This window comes from Malurus melanocephalus, unplaced genomic scaffold (genome assembly GCF_030028575.1).
Source record: "Malurus melanocephalus ecotype Western Australia unplaced genomic scaffold, MMel_1.1 scaffold_8, whole genome shotgun sequence".
Lineage (NCBI taxonomy): Eukaryota > Metazoa > Chordata > Aves > Passeriformes > Maluridae > Malurus > Malurus melanocephalus.
This window is the reverse complement of record NW_026623240.1, coordinates 1,473,887-1,492,149: the sequence shown is the minus strand read 5'-3', so window position 1 is coordinate 1,492,149 and position 18,263 is coordinate 1,473,887. Positions and strand designations below refer to the sequence as shown.

Sequence of the window (18,263 nt, the reverse complement as noted above, 5' to 3'; positions counted from 1 at the left end):
CACAAACCAGGTTGCATTCAGATTGGAGCACATCTTCAAACCCAGATGCAGGTCCAGCATAGTTTTGAGGTGCATTTAATGTATTCCCACTGGTGGTGGCATTCATTTGATAGATGCAGGCTAGAACTTGTTCGGAGTAATCTCCCTGTAGCTGAAATAGATATTATGTGGGTCCTGGGCTGTCCTATTGAACTATTTTACTTTCATGTCTTCTGATGTTGATCTGCAAGACTTGACAATGGCAATGCATGCATTAGCCCGAGAGTCAATGTACTGAAAGTATGTGTTAGACTTAATGCTGAAGACTGTTTGGCATGTGTCTTTCCTGTGTGGATCTTCAATTTTGCTAGGTACAATGTTAAAAATCTGAGGTATTCATGTGTATTAGGCAGACCAGACATTATTATGAGATCAATGAAAATCAAAAGGTGAATGGGCATGTGAGAGCCTGACCTGATCTGTGCCTTTTCCTGTCTCTGTGTTGCAGTCTTTCTGATACTTTGTCCTTTATTTTTGTGATCTTCTCCCTAGTCATTTTGCATTTTTGAATTTATTAGAAATGCAGTTGTTAAAGATAAGTACCACTCCTGCAAACTTGATTTTTCACTTGTGTGTGTGTGTGTGTTGCTTTACCCTTTTGAGTCCCTCCATAGCTTAGGTCTTATTTACTACTGGTACTATATTGTGGCCATGGATTCCAAACTCTAACACCCAGCATTCGGTTGTTTCAATAATAGCTGTGCTGCTGCTTGAATGCTATTTTGAGGATGGTTCTTTTCTCCATGTTTCCCTGTGAGGCAAACCTTGCCAGGAGCCTTACAGAATGCTACCTATCAAGACTAGGCAATAGGTAAGCTACATTGCCTATATCACCAGCCTAGACAAAAACATCTGGTTATTACCATTGCTTCATCCTCCTTTAGTCTCATTGGTTCATGTATCATTCATTTCTTCATGCTTTGTTGCTAATGTAAATCACAGCATACTTTTGAGAAGGATTGTCATCGTGCCAAATCTTTAATTTCAGCATCCTTGTGGTGGTATATGATGCTGACGTATAGTAACAAGTGCACAACCTTTGTTCAGTAATGATAAAAATCTGCAGGGCCTAGTGTATCCTTTGACTTCGGTGTTGTGTTTCTCTGTCTCTTTGGGAAGAGGGAGAAATTGGGAGGGCATGGCTGTCCTAAATTTTTGTACTTATTCCTAGGGTGAAGAATTTCACTTGGGAATCTAGATAGTGTGGAAGAGGACTGGTAGCATATCTACTGCTTGAGGTTAACTGACTAAAATATGTGAGGTGATTTAGTTTTGTATGTGTGAATTCCTTTGTTAACCTTGTTTTATAATGCCTGACAATGTTGTGTCATGTTAGTGCGAGGTGAATTTCGGTTTCTTGAATTCTGGAAGGTAAAATTCTAGTTTTGAGCTTCATAAGGGCAAAGGTGAATGTTGCAAACCTGAATATAAACAGCAAAACACTGGGCTTAACATTCAAGTGAATCATAGAAATGTTCTAGTGCAACTGTAGACTTTACCTGCAAAACTTCTTCCTTCCTCACATAGGTTCAGAGCAAACACTTTATACGTACTTTATGTTCAAAATAGCATTTCATGATTTCCTATTACTTCATGTTTTCCTGGTGTAGCTCTCATTTTTCTGTTTGATTTTGTGTGGTTTTTTTAAGTTATTCTGGAATGTCAGCAATAGGTCTGCTGCTGGTTAAAGTTGAAAGGTAAAATAACATACAAATTGAAAAAAAGAAAGGAAATCTTTTAGCAGATCAAATGTGTTTGGATGTGTAACAAGAAAGCTATGTAACAGGCTCTTCATATTGTATGTGTTAGATTTTATATAGAGTAACCAGTTATAGGCGTGATAGAAGGAAGGAGAGGTAGCAACTTTTACCTACTTTTCTGCTGTCAAACAGTAGGGGCAAGGTGCAGTACAACTCATATCAAGTAATAATGTATGAATAATTAATCTGTATGTGTTATGCCAACCTGCCTTAGTAGGTCAAAGATCACTTAATTAGCACTGCCTGGATTAGTCACAGATGTTGTTCTGTAAAAGGTATTATGCTGCTCATTGGTTTCACAGAACTGAGAGGTGGTGTCACTTGCAGTTTACAAAGCGTTTTAACCACAATTTTCTGAAATCTTCCAAAGTAGAGTGATATAGAACTGTTTGCTTATAGTGACTTGGAACTTAGTGTTCCATCTTACTTCCTTGCAGTAAAGCACGGAGAAAAATACATTGGTTCTTTTTCCAACTTGCCCTCAAAAAGTCTTTTTTCCATTACAAAAGTTTTGTATCTTCTTGGAGGGGGAAGTTGTTATACCTAAATGCAATTAAGACTTCAGTTGTAGTATTTGGGTTTTTTAGAGTCATAAGAAGTTCTTTGAGAAACTACATTATCCTGGGTATGTAATGCRGGAAAAAAGCCTGTTTATTCTCTTTCTCTAAGCCTGCCTCAAACAAGAAGCAACAGAATATTTGCTTAAGACTTGATTGCTTCAGAAATAAAACCTTAAGGGGTGTTACATAAAGGAGCTGAATTTTTTTCATTATCCCTCTAATAAGAAATTTTCCTGAGTATCCATGTAGTTTAAAATAAAGTACTTACACAAGCAGAGAATGAACTTGGCTTACTTTGAAAAAGAAGGTATTCAACTCATACAACTTTCTGCTGGAAGGAGGGATTGAAGAAAGTAATTGACAGTAATAAGGGTAAAGTGTTTGGAACTGCAAGATTAGGGAAAGGGCATAAACAATTTGGAGTTAATAAAAAGGCATTTGTAATGTATAAGAAGGTGACAAAATATTTTAGAATCTGCTCTAGACGTGCTGGGCTTTCCCATCACCTAGATATGTTTATTACAATYCAAGAAGGTACTATGACATGGACACAATTTAGTATAAACTGAACTTCTGAAACCCGTGTGATGACATCCTTCCTGTGAGGACAAAAATGAAGAAAGCAAAAATAGTGCATGCTTGGGGCCTTGGAGGTTTGGTAAGCCTAAAGCAAGGGGGAAAGCTCATTTGAGTGGAGAGAGGTCAACAGAGTTGTAGACAGTGTCAAATTGGGGTTTGCAGAGTTCATCTTGGGTGACAAATAACCCATGCTCTTGCCTGTCACTGGGCTCCTCAGCCATTTTCTTCTGACAGGCAGCACATGTCAYTCACTCAGTAGATGCCACTCTGCTTGTGTCCTCGGCTGCACAGCCTGTGAAGGTGCAGTTTGACAGCAATTGACAGAAGTGCAATCAGAGGTGACAGATACCTGCTCAAATCTTTGGAGGCGCTTTCAAACAGAACACAGAAGTTTAAACATAGCAAGTGGTACTTATAACTTGAAACAGATGGGGCATTTTTATTTCATTTGTGTATATTTAGGATGTTTTCTCTTTTTAGTTTATACAATTTCTTTAGATTCTGTTTGGATGAGCTTTCTTTGCTAGTGTATTTCACATGGAAGGACCTGTTCCAGTTGAGTCATGGCTTTTTGACAGGAAGGATGAAATTATATTGCTGCAGAGTAATTGACTGCTTTCATATATGTAAAAGCCTTAAAGGGAGCCTGTATTGCTTGGAGAAAAGATGCCAGGTGTCAAAACCAAAAGCAACTTTGTGCTAATTACATTGAAGTTAATCCAGGATGTGAATGTGACTGTCCAGTCTACTACTTGCAGTAAGTGCACTAGCACGGAGAAAAAAAAAAAAGAAAAGACAAAATATGCAGATGGGTTTACTAGAAAATACATAGAAAATCCAGTCTTGTAGAAAAACCTGCCTGGGGCTCAGAATATCTGTCCTCAGCTGGAAGGTATGGAGACAGGAGAAACCAGATGACTCAGCCCTAATCCTAGCATTTAGACAGACTTTATTTGGTGCCTGGTTAGCTAATTAGTGGTTTCTCTCTTAATTAAGTTGCATTAAATGCTTGCTGTCTAAGGCAAGATCTAGTGTAAGTGTGTGTAACAGTGTAAAACTATAGATTTTTTTTTTTAATTTATTTTCTTAGAAAGCTATCTAGAAATCTTTTTCCACTGTTACCCATGAGGGAGATCTGCAGCTGCAGCTCAGGCCTGAGCACAATTTAGGAAAAATTAATAGCACTAAGATTTTTTTCACATGTAAACTTTGTTATTAGATGCATTCTTCTACTGAAAACTTAGAATTTCCTCTCCAACAGTTCTCTTCTTCTCAAAGGTTTGTAGAAACTTTCTGAGCTTTAGTAATGCAGGGTTTCTGCTTGCAGTGATACAGCTCTCTGTGACCTTCTCAGTGTCCTCTTCTTGCTTGCCTGACTACATTCCCCTCACATTATTTTTGGTTATGCTGCAACTAGCCACCAATCTAGAGCCAAGAAAACAGTGTTCTTGGTTTCTGTGTGTGTTCAGAGTGTACTGTGTAAATGGGCATGCTTTTGGACTGTGCCCAGGCTTCTGAGTAAGGTTGCTGTCCTTGACCTGAAATTACTGTTGCTCTTTACCCCTCTGTGTGGGGWATGCAGCGTGAAACTCTGCCTGCCAGTGAGCTACAGCAAACTTTTCTCACTGTAGTTGTTGCTTCTTCACACTGTTGCATTGCATCTTTAGTAATTTGTATTTTATTCTTTCTTTGCAATGGCTCAGTAGTATCTTGACTCCAAAGTTGACCTGAAAACTGCAGAAATAATCGTGAACTATGACAAAATGGTTTATCTTGTATAGTGTTTTGAAGCTGGAAAACTGCCCAGTGCCATTCCAACATGTGATGTCTACAGGATACAAAGGTTGGCTATAAGTAACAACTCCTTGAARTGCTGCACTTAATTCTACACCAGATATTTTTTCTTTGCACTGTGTTGAGCAGAAGCGAGCATCCTAACTGTACAGAAGGAAGGTAGCGTGACCTGAAATTTGTAGGGTTATTTTCAGTTAGGGGCAATGTAACATTTTAAAGCCCTTATTTCCTCATCACATGTCATTAAACAGCAAGTCTTGCTTATCACACTCTTCATCTGCAATTCCTCGTTATGCTTAGCTCAGTGTAGATTGCTTCCTCTGAACTTTGTTCTGGATGGAAGCAGGTATTTCTAAAGACAGTAATCCTTTAACTTTTCCCTGTTTGCTAGTAAATACCACAGAACCAGTGAGCCTGAGATCTTTCAATAAGTATACTCAGKCCTCTTGAAGGCTTTTCACAGTTTTTCAAATCACTTTCTTCTTCAGTAATGTTGAGACTGATTCTGTTTCAGTAACCAGTGTTGCTTGTTTCRTTAGAGAGAATAGCCTCACTGGTATGTAAATAGAGTCAAAAGACTGAGTGCACTGACCAAGACTTATTTGGAGACTGGAATTGCATGTTTTCTAGGCCCCACTGTGCTGTGCTACTGCCCTTAAAGTTGGATCAGCTGTCAAATGGCTGTACAGAATCCTGAAACTATTAGTTTCTTTAAAACATCTTGCTGGTTTGGGCTGGTCATGTTTCTCTGTGTAGGAGAAAGGTGTTTTGTTGTATTGCCTATTGTCTGTTGGGTARTTACTTGCCTATTTACTTCTCTTGAGAGAGTTGCTATTCAGTTACCATACATGTATGAATGACAAATGACACTTTTGGTGTAGTTGTGTCATCCCAGCTGCTGCTGACACCTTTCTCTGCTTGTTGTATCTATGTTTGCTGTAAAAGTTCTGTGCACTCAAATAATAGCAGGCTACATTTGAGCTGATGCTTGCTCAGGGGATATATGTTCCATTGTACCTCTAGCCTCTTCATCATGTTCTTAAAAAAAWTTTACACATTGAATTCTGACTGTTTTGTTGAGGGCTGTGTACAGTTAGATTTTGAAAATATATGGTGACAAATTCCACAGTTTTTGATTCACTATTAGAAATGTTTTGCTACTGTATTTTTTCTTATCTTTTTTCTACATAATGTCTGGATAACCCTTTTCAAAAACCTTTTTATTGCCACTTCTCCTTGTCTGTGAGGGCACAAAGGAACAATGGCTCTATACCAGAGGATTTATTTGCAGTAGGGAATTTGGCCAGCATATAGCACTTACCTTCCTCCACCATTAACGCTTGTGGTGCTCCAGCATTAAGTAAATGAGAGGCCTGGAATAATGGAGAGCCTGAATCTATTCCAAGTGTTAGAGCTCTCTGCTGTAACCAGATAGTCCTGTTGTATTCTTGCTGACTAATTGAGGATGTTAYTTAGTCTTTAAATTCATTGAGAATGCAACCACCATTCTCACAGAAAAGTTGTACAGTAGTACAATGGAGTCTGGAGTAGTGCCAGTAGGTATTGGACTGAAAAGGTTTTGTTCCAGGCAGAACTATGGCATGGTCRTTATTTGCAAATAAAATGTTTTCACTTGTTAAAATGACATTGGATTTTTATTTTGCCAGCAAGTGTCTCAATAGAGCTATTTAGGCACATTTAATTTTTTTTTCTTTTGACTTCACATATGATTGCTATTATTCTTTTTGAAGTATTAGTCTTGTTTTGGGCTTGAAMAATTTTTTTAGAAAAAAGGGAACAAAACACTGTTACAGCTCTTTTTGCATTAGATTTTRAATTTACAAGTGCTTAGTTTTTGAYTTAAACTTTATATTTATAAATTCTAATTAAGTGTGAGTTCATAATTAAATGTAAGATCTTGATTTCTGAACAATCCTTCTTTCTCTTTAATGGATGATCAGTTTCAGTTCAGTCAGTTGTTTCAGCTGTTCAATTTCTCTTTACAGCTACTGTAGGAAAGATGTATCAATAAATACATCAAAGATACTCAACTAACTGCCAGAATAATTTTGGGGCCTTTTTTGCCTAATTGGTTATTCTACTTAAAAGGATCAGAAGGGAATATATTAAGCTGACATAGTTGTGTATTATGAGCATTGTGACTTCAAACGTTGGCAGAACTTGAAGCAGCAAAGTTTATAGGAATTATTACAGCATGTCTGGAAGAGCAGCATGCTTTCATCTTACCTTATGACAAGTCATGAATCATCTAGAGAAATAACCACATAGTTTGATAACTACTTATTCATGCTTAAGAATACTACTTTGCCAAACCAAATATGATTGGACTGATCCATATTCAAGTTTTAAAAWTATAGGTCAACCTTTTCTACTATGAAAAATTACAAGATGTATTGAGAGGTTTCTTGTACCAGAAATACACTGSTCTTGCATCACCAGGATGTAAGCTCCAACTAGATTGTTTCTTGCACTTTGCACCCTGTTACCATTTCCACAGATGTACTTCCATCACAGCCTGATTAAATGTTATATCTCTTCTGGACTTCTGTTAAGTTATTTCTCTCCCACTCTGGCCTGTGCTGCCCTTCATTCCTTTGTTTTGGCTTTTGCACAAGTAGTTTTACAAGATTTTTATCTTCTCTCAGGCTTCCGTCTCTGTTACCTTTAATTAAGATCTTGCTGAACTGGCATAGCTCCCTTCTTGCTTTCATGGTTTCCTTCCCTTCTTTTCTCATATTCCTCTGCTACCTTGYCTCTTCCTTTCATAGTAATTAAGTTATTTMTTTTCATTRGTCAGTGACTTTCRTAGATCTTTSTTATCATCCTGAATTAATATAGGCATGGTTTTATTCCAGATACTTTCTTCACAGAGGATTAAAACACAAGCATGAGATGATGCTGTTGATGAAGTTGTGGGATAGGTGCTTGGCAGTCTCCTCCTGTTTTGGTGTTGTAGGCCAAAGGAGCAGTGCCTTTCTTCTTCTTTGTAGTGTCCTAGGTTCTGCCTTCCATGAATGTTGTCGTTTTAAGGCAGCCTCCTCTCAGTGTTTTAATATGGTGGTTAAGAAAGTTGCAGTTCAATATGGTTATTGGCCACTTTTAAACTACATAAACCCTCCTGACAGCTTCATGTGCTTGTCTGATGCTTGGGTSTTCCAAAAGGAAGAAAGACAAACTATAACTTTCTTACATCTCAGCTTGTCTTTCCTAGAAATAGAGGAAAAAAAGCATTGTGCTTTTAAGTGTTTGCGTAGCACCAGTTGATAAATATTTTTCTACTAACTGTTCTGTTAAATGCTGGAGAARGAAAATAGATTAAAAATTTAACTCACCTTTCCATGGACATCTTTGCAGGAACTTGRTTTCACAGGAGCTGGCTTTTTTCCCCCTGTAGCAGCAGCACATGTTTATGAACAAATAATCTCTCTGTGTAGTAAAATGTGTTATTTTGAAGTCAAATACAATGCAAAACAAATCTGGTTGGCTTRTGTATATAGTGGGAAGCATCAAAGTTGGGTTGCTTGGATTGCTGAATCTGCATTCCTGTAGTTTTCATTTGTGGTCAGTGGAGCCATGTAGCCATGCTTGTAAAGTATGTGTGAGAAACAGAAAAACACTTGGAGTTCATAATACAGAGCCAGTGTAAAGCAAAACTCTGAGATGAAAGAGTGAGACTTCCTTTCMGTAGGTGAAACTGATTGCTAGGAGTAGGGTTTCACTGAAACTGTTTAAAAGCAGCACATAGGTTTGACATAAAAGGTAGCCCTGCTAAAGACACTGTATTGCTTTGAAAGAAATAGAGAGGAATGTAATCCCAAGACTTCCTTTCTGTCTTTTGTGTGTAATGATCAAAACAAAGAAAAATGTGTTAATAATAAATCCTTTTTTCTTCCCTCTGCAGTAAAAGAAGTGGAAAACAAGCACTTCAGAATAATGAGGTAATTCTTTCTTCATGTCAAATATTCTTAATGATTTTAAATAAATCTGATATTTTAAACTTCAAGTCCTATCACTGTAGTTTAATGTTGGCTATGGTGCGAGTATGGTTTGAATGATGCTTTCAGACTTACTTTGGTGAAGCAAATGGACCAATCAGATTAATCACAAGAGGCTGAAGTTTGACTCCATAATGATGGATGCTTGATGTGTACAATATCCTTTTTTATCTCTTAGTGCACTATGAATTTGTAAGGATTRCTGTTGTAAGTTTTTCTGTATGCATGAAAACAAACAGCTGTGTGTAAATTTGGTATAACTCTTATTTATTTTAATGTGAAAGAAAAAAGTATGAAGCAAAACATTGAGTCTGGCAACTTCTAAAAACTACTTTGAGCATCTGGTAGGAGGTTTGGCATTTCCCTGATATTTTGTGTGTCTGTTAATTTGTTTATTTGAAAGGGATATACTAAATCCCTTTAATATTTTTGTTTTATAGTCAAATAAAGTATGACAGACCAAAAGGCAGAGTCTGTGATTAGAAGTTTGGGGTCTTRTGATGGTATGAATAGATCCCATGTACTTTCACCTTTGCTGAAAACTTAAGAAAAGGCTTGGACTGGATAGACAGAAGCTAACTTGATGCTTGCATATACCTTTCTAACCACACCTTGACTGTATTGTCTACCATAAATACTTATCTTTTGCATAGCTATACTTATTTGTAAAAAACCTTAACTGTCTTTCTCTTATTCCTACTCATCTTGGATAAAGTTATGYTGAAGGGCATTAACAGTCTAAGGGGAAAAAGCTTCTGGGCAAGAAGATACTGGAATGAATGCAAGTGCAAGACAGAAGTAGAAATGGAGAAGGGCTGAATAGAGGGGAAGAATAGGTTAAATTCATACCATATATGCCTAGTCATTTAGAAATGTAACCATCATGTAACCAGACATTATGTTAGTAATTTCTGTTACAGGAAAACAGTAATATGTATAGGATCAATCTTCATTAGGCCTGGACAGTAGTCTTTAGTTGTTTAGATTGCTTGGATTTTTCTGTAAATAATTTTTAWTTGAAGTGTTGTAATCATCTACTTCATAGCATCCTATCTGGCTAGAATTTTTATTTGTAGTTTGTGTTCACATAGATTTTTGAAAAGAATGGGGCTGTTGTTGACTTCACACTATGAGAAGCAGCATTCAGAGTGGATCTTTTTCAGGTTTCTGTCTACCTTGTAATATTGATATAGGCATCTCTAAAAATACTGGCTAATGGTGTCTTTTGAAGACAAGCAATATTAAGAGATGGTAGATTGCATTACAGCTTGTACTTTAGTGCCATGGTCTGCATTGTTTATGTATCACCTTTAACAGATCTGAATTAACTATTTTATATCATAGCAGTTACCTCCTACTGCAGTTTGTTTTGATAGTCCCAATTCTTTATTTAACTTGTCTGAACAAGTCTTTAGTTGGAGGGAAATATTTCAAATTCTATTGAAGGAAGGTAGCCATAAATAACTTGGRTAGGGAAAATATTCCATCAACAGTTAAATAAAACAAAAATATTCTCACTTGTATTGTTTTGTTCTATGTGCAGCCGAAAGAAGGAAAGAAGGAGCGAGCGATGGTGGACAGAGTGTTTATTTCACGRATATGTCGAATCCTGAAAATAATGGTCCCTAGGACACTTTGCAAAGAGGTAAGCATTACCTGCAGTAATAAATAAATAAATAAATCTGTAGTCAAATTTCTTTTGAAATTATATCAGAATTTGAACAAATGCAAGAACTTTACTTAAATGGGACTAAATTGTGTATGTATTTTTAAACAGCGACAGAATAATGTAAAAGTCTAGGTTATGTTCAGTCGTTATATCACTAAAAGTTCTGGTTTCAATTAGAAGATAAGCCATTTACTGTCAGTTGATAACTACTGTTGTAGCATAGCTTTTAAAGGGCATCTGGGCTTGTCTTGTTTGATGCAAGGCAGTACACTTCTGTGTGAAAATGCTTCCTGTCTTTAAATAACATGCAGTTCATTCATTATTTTGATTTAGTAACTTGTATCTAGGCCAAGCCAAGCCTTATTAAAAAATGAATTGTCAAAAAGTCTCTTGGCATCGTTTCAGGAAAGCTATGCCATGTAGAAATCAGTGCCTCAATGTTTCTCATGCTTTCCAGGACACTTAAAAAAAAAAAAAAAGCAAACACCCAAAGCATTAGTTGAGCTCAGAATTTAAACAATGTACTGTAAGAACTTCAACAAACATTAGACACAAGACAATGTACAATGTAGAGCAAGCATGGCAGCTGCATGAGTAGGGAACTTCAACAGCACAGCTACAAAAAGGGGCTACATAGAAGGTAGAAGGATGGATGGAAATGCCTGTGACAGTGCTCACAGAGCTGGCCTTCATCAATTTCTAAAGGTCATGGCCTTTAGAAGAGGTTACTGATAATCCAAAGAAACCCCAAACATTGCTCCTGTATTTGAGAACAAGTATACTGGAAGCTACAGGCTGATCCGCCTCACCATATTTGTAACAAGACTGTGAGCAAAACGTCCTGTAAGCTAACTCTGGTCACACAAAGGACAAAAAAGTGATGGAAAACAGCCTGAATTTACCAATGCCAGATCATGCCTTAATAACCTGATTGCTTTCAGTGATGAGAGAACTGGCTGTGTGGATAAGGGAAGAAACACAGGGTGTTGGATACTTTGATATCAGGTCTCTCTTAATACCGTGATAGCCAAACTAATAGGCTGGATGAGTGGACAGTGAAATGGATGGAAAACTGGCTGGATTGACAGTCTGACTGGTTACTAGTGGCCCTATTTTGAGTGGAAGCAGATGATGTTCAGAGGACTCATGCAGCCTTACAGCAGAAAGGTGTCTCAGAGTAGCAGTAACTTCTTTATTCCTCCAGTGCTCCATCTTATAATGTGTGTGCAGTGTATGTGTCAACCAAATACACCTTCTAAAAAGGCAAACTTTTGCCATTAAAATATARTCAGTACTTCATTAAAAATACTGTATGCTAATGTGTTTCCAGCAAAGCAAGCAAATATTACATTAGCTGGGGCAGGGGGTAATACTTTCTGTTAGATACAGTTGGATCACTTATTGAAAAAAGTRACAAATGTTATCCATTATTTAACTGTTGCACTTCTGTGGTTGTACTAGACAGGTTATTTGCTGCTTATTGCTGTGATGCTGGTAGTACGCACTTACTGTGATATTTGGATGATTCAAAATGGAACAGTCATTGAAAGGTACCTATACATTTGTTATTTTTAAACATTCTCTCTTGTATTTATCAGGGAAAGTCATCTATGAGAATACATATTCAGACATTTTATAGCTTGCTTGTTTAAAACATTTGGGAAACAGGTGTAGTTGCAATTTGGGGARGGACTACTGTATTTTGGTAAATTAAAACTAAAATTCATTTATTAAATTATTTTTYCATCAATAAAATTGTTTTATTAAATTAGTATTTTAAACTGTTTATTAAATATTAATTTGGTAACATTTTGTACACTGAAGATTCTAAATCTTGTTCATCTGAATGTCCAAGACGGTACTTCAGAATAGTTATTTTGTGTCATATACTTGGACATATTGTGTGGGTGATAGGATTTGTATTTCTTCCTACTGAGCTGTTTGCTTTTTAGATTGATAAAACCAATGTTTTCAGTCTTAGAAAGTGATTTTTGGACGTCCCATTCTTGTTGATCTTGTGCCTAATTGAACAAGTCAGAATGTATCTTGAAGGGTGACTCCAAAATGATACTGTGTTTRAGACCACATTTAGTGCTTTGTAGAGTGGAAGGACTTTGTTTCTCTTGTGAGAATCTGTGAAAGCAGAGAAAGGAAAGAGCTGGTACTCTGTGCCCATGAATTTCTGAGCCCCTCATGGGGCCCGCTACAGAGGAGCMGACAGAAGATAATTGCTCAGTCTGCCACTTGCCACTTACACCAGGCTGTCAGACTCGATCCTACCGCTGATAACTGCAGGTTTCCATGATGATGTCTTTTTCTCCATGTGGTCCCCTGAGAATTTATCCACTGAAGACATGCTTTTATATTTTGTTGTTTCTCTTGGAACTGACTCTTCGCTGGTCATTTACAGTGCTATCATTGGYCGCAGCAGAAAAGATTTCAAGAAATACTTGTTCAACTTCATTGCTGCAATGCCTGCTGTAAGTGCTTTTCTTGTGCTGACCTTTTAGTAAAACATATTTTATATGTAAATTAAGAATTTGAGGAAGAGATCTTGAAGGAGTGTCTTAAAACCTATGGAAATCAGTCATTGTACATGCAGGTCTTTATTAAGACACATTTCATTTTCTAGCTCCAGTGTGTGGGAGACTTTATCAGCCTAGTTCTGTATTGGYTGCAGCCATTTTAAAACAGATACGGTTAGGTTTTCAGGTTAGTCTTGTTGGTGACAATTTTAAATATAGGTTTGAGATTCTTTTGACACCATTGAAGATGAAATTTTCTTTAGACTTAAATTTCTGTATTTCTTTCATTTTTCACTGATTTGTTTCACTTCCTTCCATACTTTAACTTTCCTTCAGCTTGTTGACATCTCTGACCTGTACCAGATAGCAATGATTTTACCACCTGGTTTGCAATAAATTTTAAAGCTAGTTGACACATTTAAGRGAGTGGTTGTCAAATGGTGGCTCTTTTCTAGAATTCATCAGAAGAGCTGAAAATATGCAATTCGAACATAATTTTATCTTCAGTGGTGACATCCTCTGGGAACTGGAGACAGAAACCTAAGCAGTGGTCCTGTAGACACTGTAAGATTGGTCTTGGGTGTGTTTAAGGCATTATTGACTGTAAGGGAAGAATTGATCTGTCTTCAAGGGTTTACTCAATTTATGCTGCATGCTGATTTAAGTATATTTAATGTTGTTAGCTAAATATTATTGTCTCTTATTTTAGATCTCTTTAGTGAATAACTTTCTGAAGTATGGTCTAAATGAATTGAAGCTTTGCTTCCGAGTAAGACTTACCAGATACCTCTATGAGGAATATCTTAAGTAAGTAACACCTTGTCTGCAGTTTTTAAAGGTTGATTCAAATAATTTTAARTACATAGTAAGAAGGTTGCAAGGTGCTTAATAGGTTAAGTGTGCTGCTCAGGAAAGGCTTTTGGTTGCAATTAACCTKCAGTTGAGGATGAGTGGGTTATCCAGGTTGTATATGGCACAGATACAAAGATAGCAAAGTTGGTTCAGTTGGGTAAAAAAKACACCATACTGCTTCCATTATTGGGTCACTTTCCAAAGGACTTCAGTTGCCTTCATGTGGTGAAGGCTGAACTGGATGCCTGAGCTTGAGTAGCTCCTTCTGTCCTTCTGCACTGAGTTTTGGCTGTCAGATTTACTAAAGCTGAGTTGGTGAGTGTTTTCTAGCTAAATTCAATAGCAACATGAGCCTGAGCTTCAACTAARACATACTGGAGCCTGAATGCCTAAAAATCCTGTAGGATTTCATGTAGATTTAGTCAGGCAAAAGCACAAGCTATGTTGGTTCCATACAGTCATTTAATGTCTGTGCTACTTTGCATCTCAATTGTATGAAGCAAAGAGTTCCAGTTATTTCAGATCCCAGGTAATGTTTTTTTTCTGCCACTTTGCTATTTTTTTTGTTTCAGAACCTATACATACTACAAAATGGGAAATCTGGACAACAGAATAGCTAATCCAGATCAACTCCTTACACAGGATGTGGAAAAATTCTGTAACAGTGTAGTGGACCTGTACTCAAACCTTAGCAAGGTAAGTCTTTTGAGAGAGAACTTTGAGTAGTAGCTGTAGACATTTAGGATGGAGGTGTCAGCTCAAAACAATTTGCATTTGGATGTGGATTGCTTGGAGTATTGCACTAAAAAATCGTTTGCGATGCTATATTGTTTCACACACTCTGTGGCTTTCATGACCAAAGCACTGTTGTGAGTTGTTATAATTTCTATTAAATTTTCTTTTAATAAACTTACTGCATTCTTTTGCAGAGGAACAGTGATGACTTTGCACTCTCAGCTAGGTAGTTTTCAGAAGAAAAGCAATGGCTACCTCTTAGTTACATACAAATTTTATTTTTGGTAGGGTGTGATTGAATAAGCTTTTTGCTGCTTCAGGTGTAAATATTAAGGGGATTGAATAGTGAATGAGAATRCTGTTGGCATTTTTAGACTAAATATTTTTGATGCTATGTGTTCCATACAAGCTGAGTATAAATAAACTATAAGTTACTTTGTTCAGAAACATCTGACTACAAAACCTGTAGTTCAGCTGTTTTAGCTTTGAAAGGGAGTTTATAGAACTTTGAAATGTTCCTTCTATCAGGTACTYAGCCAAATACATGGCATTATCTTTTCATTCAGTGTTTCTCATAATTACTTCAGTCTGAGTAACCATGTGTTCTAGTCCACCTTTGGTAAGTGAGCAGTGTCATTCCAGACCTAAAATGGCAAAGTACTTTTATGTATGTTATGTATTTATCTAAAGATCATGATGTTTTTATGTTCAATTCTTGAGTGAATGTTTTCAGGAAAATAGTCAGGTGGCTGAGATTCTTTTGTCTTAGTTTTTASTTTGTGTTATAGGTTAATCAGTATTGTGCTTTTAATACAGAGCTGTGACTGTTCCTGGGGTGGTACCTGGTTTCTGGGCCTATTTATTTTAATTTTTTGATTGTGTTCTAAGGCTTTTTTTGTATGCTTGTCTTACAGCCCTTCTTGGATATAGTTTTGTATATCTTCAAGCTAACAAGTGCAATAGGAGCACAGGTAAGTAGAGGGAGTTTTTTGGAGTTACAAGCACATTTTCCCTTCTTTGGTTATAGCCTTGTATCTGTTCAGAATCTGAGAAAACTCTAGGTGGTAATTGTAGATTACCAATTGTATTATTTCAAGGGATATACTGAAAATAAGCTTTTACACTTACTGTTTTGTGTACTTTAGCGCCCTCTATTTTGAGGCAAGCAAAATAAAACCCAGTATTTTCAGGCATTTGATCAAGAATTTGAAGAATCAAGGAAGTTCTTTACTTTCTTGTGGGGCTTATTTGGGAATCCCATTTAGTTCAGTAYGCTTTTGACTGCTTATGTCTTTCATGAAATCCATTTAAGGGTGAAAATAAGTTTTCTGATTCTATGCAGACTCTATAAAGGGGAACCATTTCTTGCTTTGACCTGTAAGATTCAATAAGCTGAATAATTTCAGAAATAATTCTTCATCTTAGTGAAATGAGGCATTGTCAAAAATGTTCAGGGGTTGRAAAGGAGTAGCTGTGGGTCACGTGGTGCAAAGTTTTTTAAGACAGACTTGCAATAAGGCTTAACTAAACCTTGGTAACWTYTTTTTCTCAGATGTCTTTGAGCTGCTCCCTGTAATAGTTATTATGTGCATTTAATGTCAAATTCAGTTTATGCCATTACGCACTTCAGTGCTGTTTAATCATATGCATTTATCTATGGAAGCTTAGGATTCAGGGCTGCTTGAGAGAAGCAGGAAATGTGTATAGATAAAAGAAGACAATGGGATTGGAATATTGACTGCTCTGTGACAGTGTTGCAAAGAGGAAAAGAAATAGGCAGAAAAGAAGAAGAAATGAGAGGACCAGTAAATCATTAATGAAATAAGATAGGACTGTAGGACACAGGTCACACTGGGTGGGGATAAAAACTTGAATAGAAGGYTGGAATGGAAAGGGCATCTGGGGACAGAGAATTAGTAAAATTAGTAAAGCAGTATCTACTGCACCAAAGAAGGTGACATGATTGGAATTGCAAATGTAATTGAATTGGCAATCTAGGCACATGGGAGCTGAGAATTAAGGGATTCGTGCTTTCTGGGCATTTTGGGTACAGATACTGTCATTTGAGACMGTCTGAGCTTTTATTCTTTTTTGATATTCACAGGGTCCAGCTAGCATGATGGCATACTTGATTATTTCAGGGTTTTTCCTTACACGTTTAAGGAGACCAATTGGCAAGATGACTATTATAGAACAAAAGTATGAAGGGGAGTACAGATATGTCAACTCACGGCTCATTACAAACAGGTATACACATGCTTGGATGCTCGGAAGTGACAATAGTGTGGGGTAAAGGGAAGTTGTGTGTTAAAATATACTTGGGAAGTTGGAAGTTGTGTGTTAAAATATACCTGATGCTATCAGATCTGAGCCAAGTGTTTGCATCTCTATGCAGAATATCATAAAGTAATTTGTATGTGCATTATATTCCATAGTCAAAACTAACTGGGGTATAATGAGCTTATGTTCTGTTGTTTTGAAAAGTACAAACCCTGATTTCATAAGGCAACTGAAAGTGCAATATTCCCATATTTTATGGCTGACCTTTTTCAAAGACTGTCTTTAACAAAATGAAGTTGCATTATTTTCRTTTATTTMTTTTCAGTGAGGAAATTGCTTTTTATAATGGAAACACGAGAGAAAAGCAGACTATTCACAAGACTTTCCGTAAGCTGGTAAGCCTCTTTCATCTCTTAAAACATCTTAAGCAAGACCTAATTAATTCTTTCACCATGATTCTTGACGTGTGTTCATATAAACTGAATTATAGTGTCTTGGTGTTTTTGCTGCTGCATTCATTAGATTAAAAAATTAGCTACTAGGCCATAAGCAGACAGAAGTTTCTGATAGAATGGCCTTTCTCTTGCCCCTTATATCCTTGTCACCCACTACAATTATTGTTCTSACTGTTTAGTTTCATATGTAGGTTGTTTTGATATCAAGTACAAGTCTTTGCCAGCAGGGACTCTTTATTTAATAAATATCTAGTAAAAGATARTAAAACAGGTACTGATACAGTTTGAACTTTTTTTCTTCTGTAACTTACCAGGTGGAACACTTGCATAATTTCATCYTGTTCCGATTCTCTATGGGTTTCATTGATACTATCATTGCCAAATGTAAGTGTGTGTTCAGTTCTAATGGATTTCTATAAATAACAAACTTTTTACATAAAAAATATTKTTTTYCTTTCTGTTTCAATTAATGTGTAGCTTAATATTTATTCTTAAACTGCAGACCTTGCCACTGTGGTTGGTTACCTGGTTGTTAGTCGTCCATTTTTGAACCTGTCTGATCCTCGTCATCAGAATAGCACTCATGCCGAACTTTTGGAGGTAAATAAACCAGAATTAAATCAACCTCTAGATTTTACATTTGGCCAGTCTGTGTAAAGCAACTTTCTTCTACTCTAGGATTACTACCAAAGTGGAAGAATGCTGCTGAGAATGTCTCAAGCTTTGGGCAGAATAGTCCTAGCAGGCCGTGAAATGACAAGATTGGCTGGGTAAGCTTAATAGAAAGGATCTTATCTCAATTTAAGAAACTGATTGTAGAATTAAAATGAACTTTATTCCTTGCAGCATGCTAAAAATTGAGAAATTAAAACAATTTTATGCTGAAAATATATCTGAAGATATGCTGATTATGTTCACTAGAAATTTTRCATCTAAATAGTACCAGCATGCAGTTTGAATGTCTAGTTGAAACATTGTCAAATGCTCTTAAATCAATTA

General features: G+C 36.6%; 1 protein-coding gene across 1 annotated transcript in view; it reads left to right on the top strand.

Moving 5' to 3' along the window:
* The window catches only part of ABCD3 (ATP binding cassette subfamily D member 3), a 28,046-nt gene that overhangs the window by 1,365 nt on the left and 8,418 nt on the right, over window positions 1–18,263 (top strand). The window contains exons 2-13 of the mRNA XM_057373569.1: window positions 8,655–8,691; window positions 10,292–10,393; window positions 11,879–11,967; window positions 12,828–12,897; window positions 13,652–13,749; window positions 14,367–14,490; window positions 15,444–15,500; window positions 16,634–16,776; window positions 17,135–17,204; window positions 17,579–17,648; window positions 17,767–17,864; window positions 17,943–18,034. Coding sequence (XP_057229552.1) covers window positions 8,655–8,691; window positions 10,292–10,393; window positions 11,879–11,967; window positions 12,828–12,897; window positions 13,652–13,749; window positions 14,367–14,490; window positions 15,444–15,500; window positions 16,634–16,776; window positions 17,135–17,204; window positions 17,579–17,648; window positions 17,767–17,864; window positions 17,943–18,034 — 1,050 coding nt within the window. The remainder of the gene's footprint in view (window positions 1–8,654; window positions 8,692–10,291; window positions 10,394–11,878; window positions 11,968–12,827; window positions 12,898–13,651; window positions 13,750–14,366; window positions 14,491–15,443; window positions 15,501–16,633; window positions 16,777–17,134; window positions 17,205–17,578; window positions 17,649–17,766; window positions 17,865–17,942; window positions 18,035–18,263) is intronic.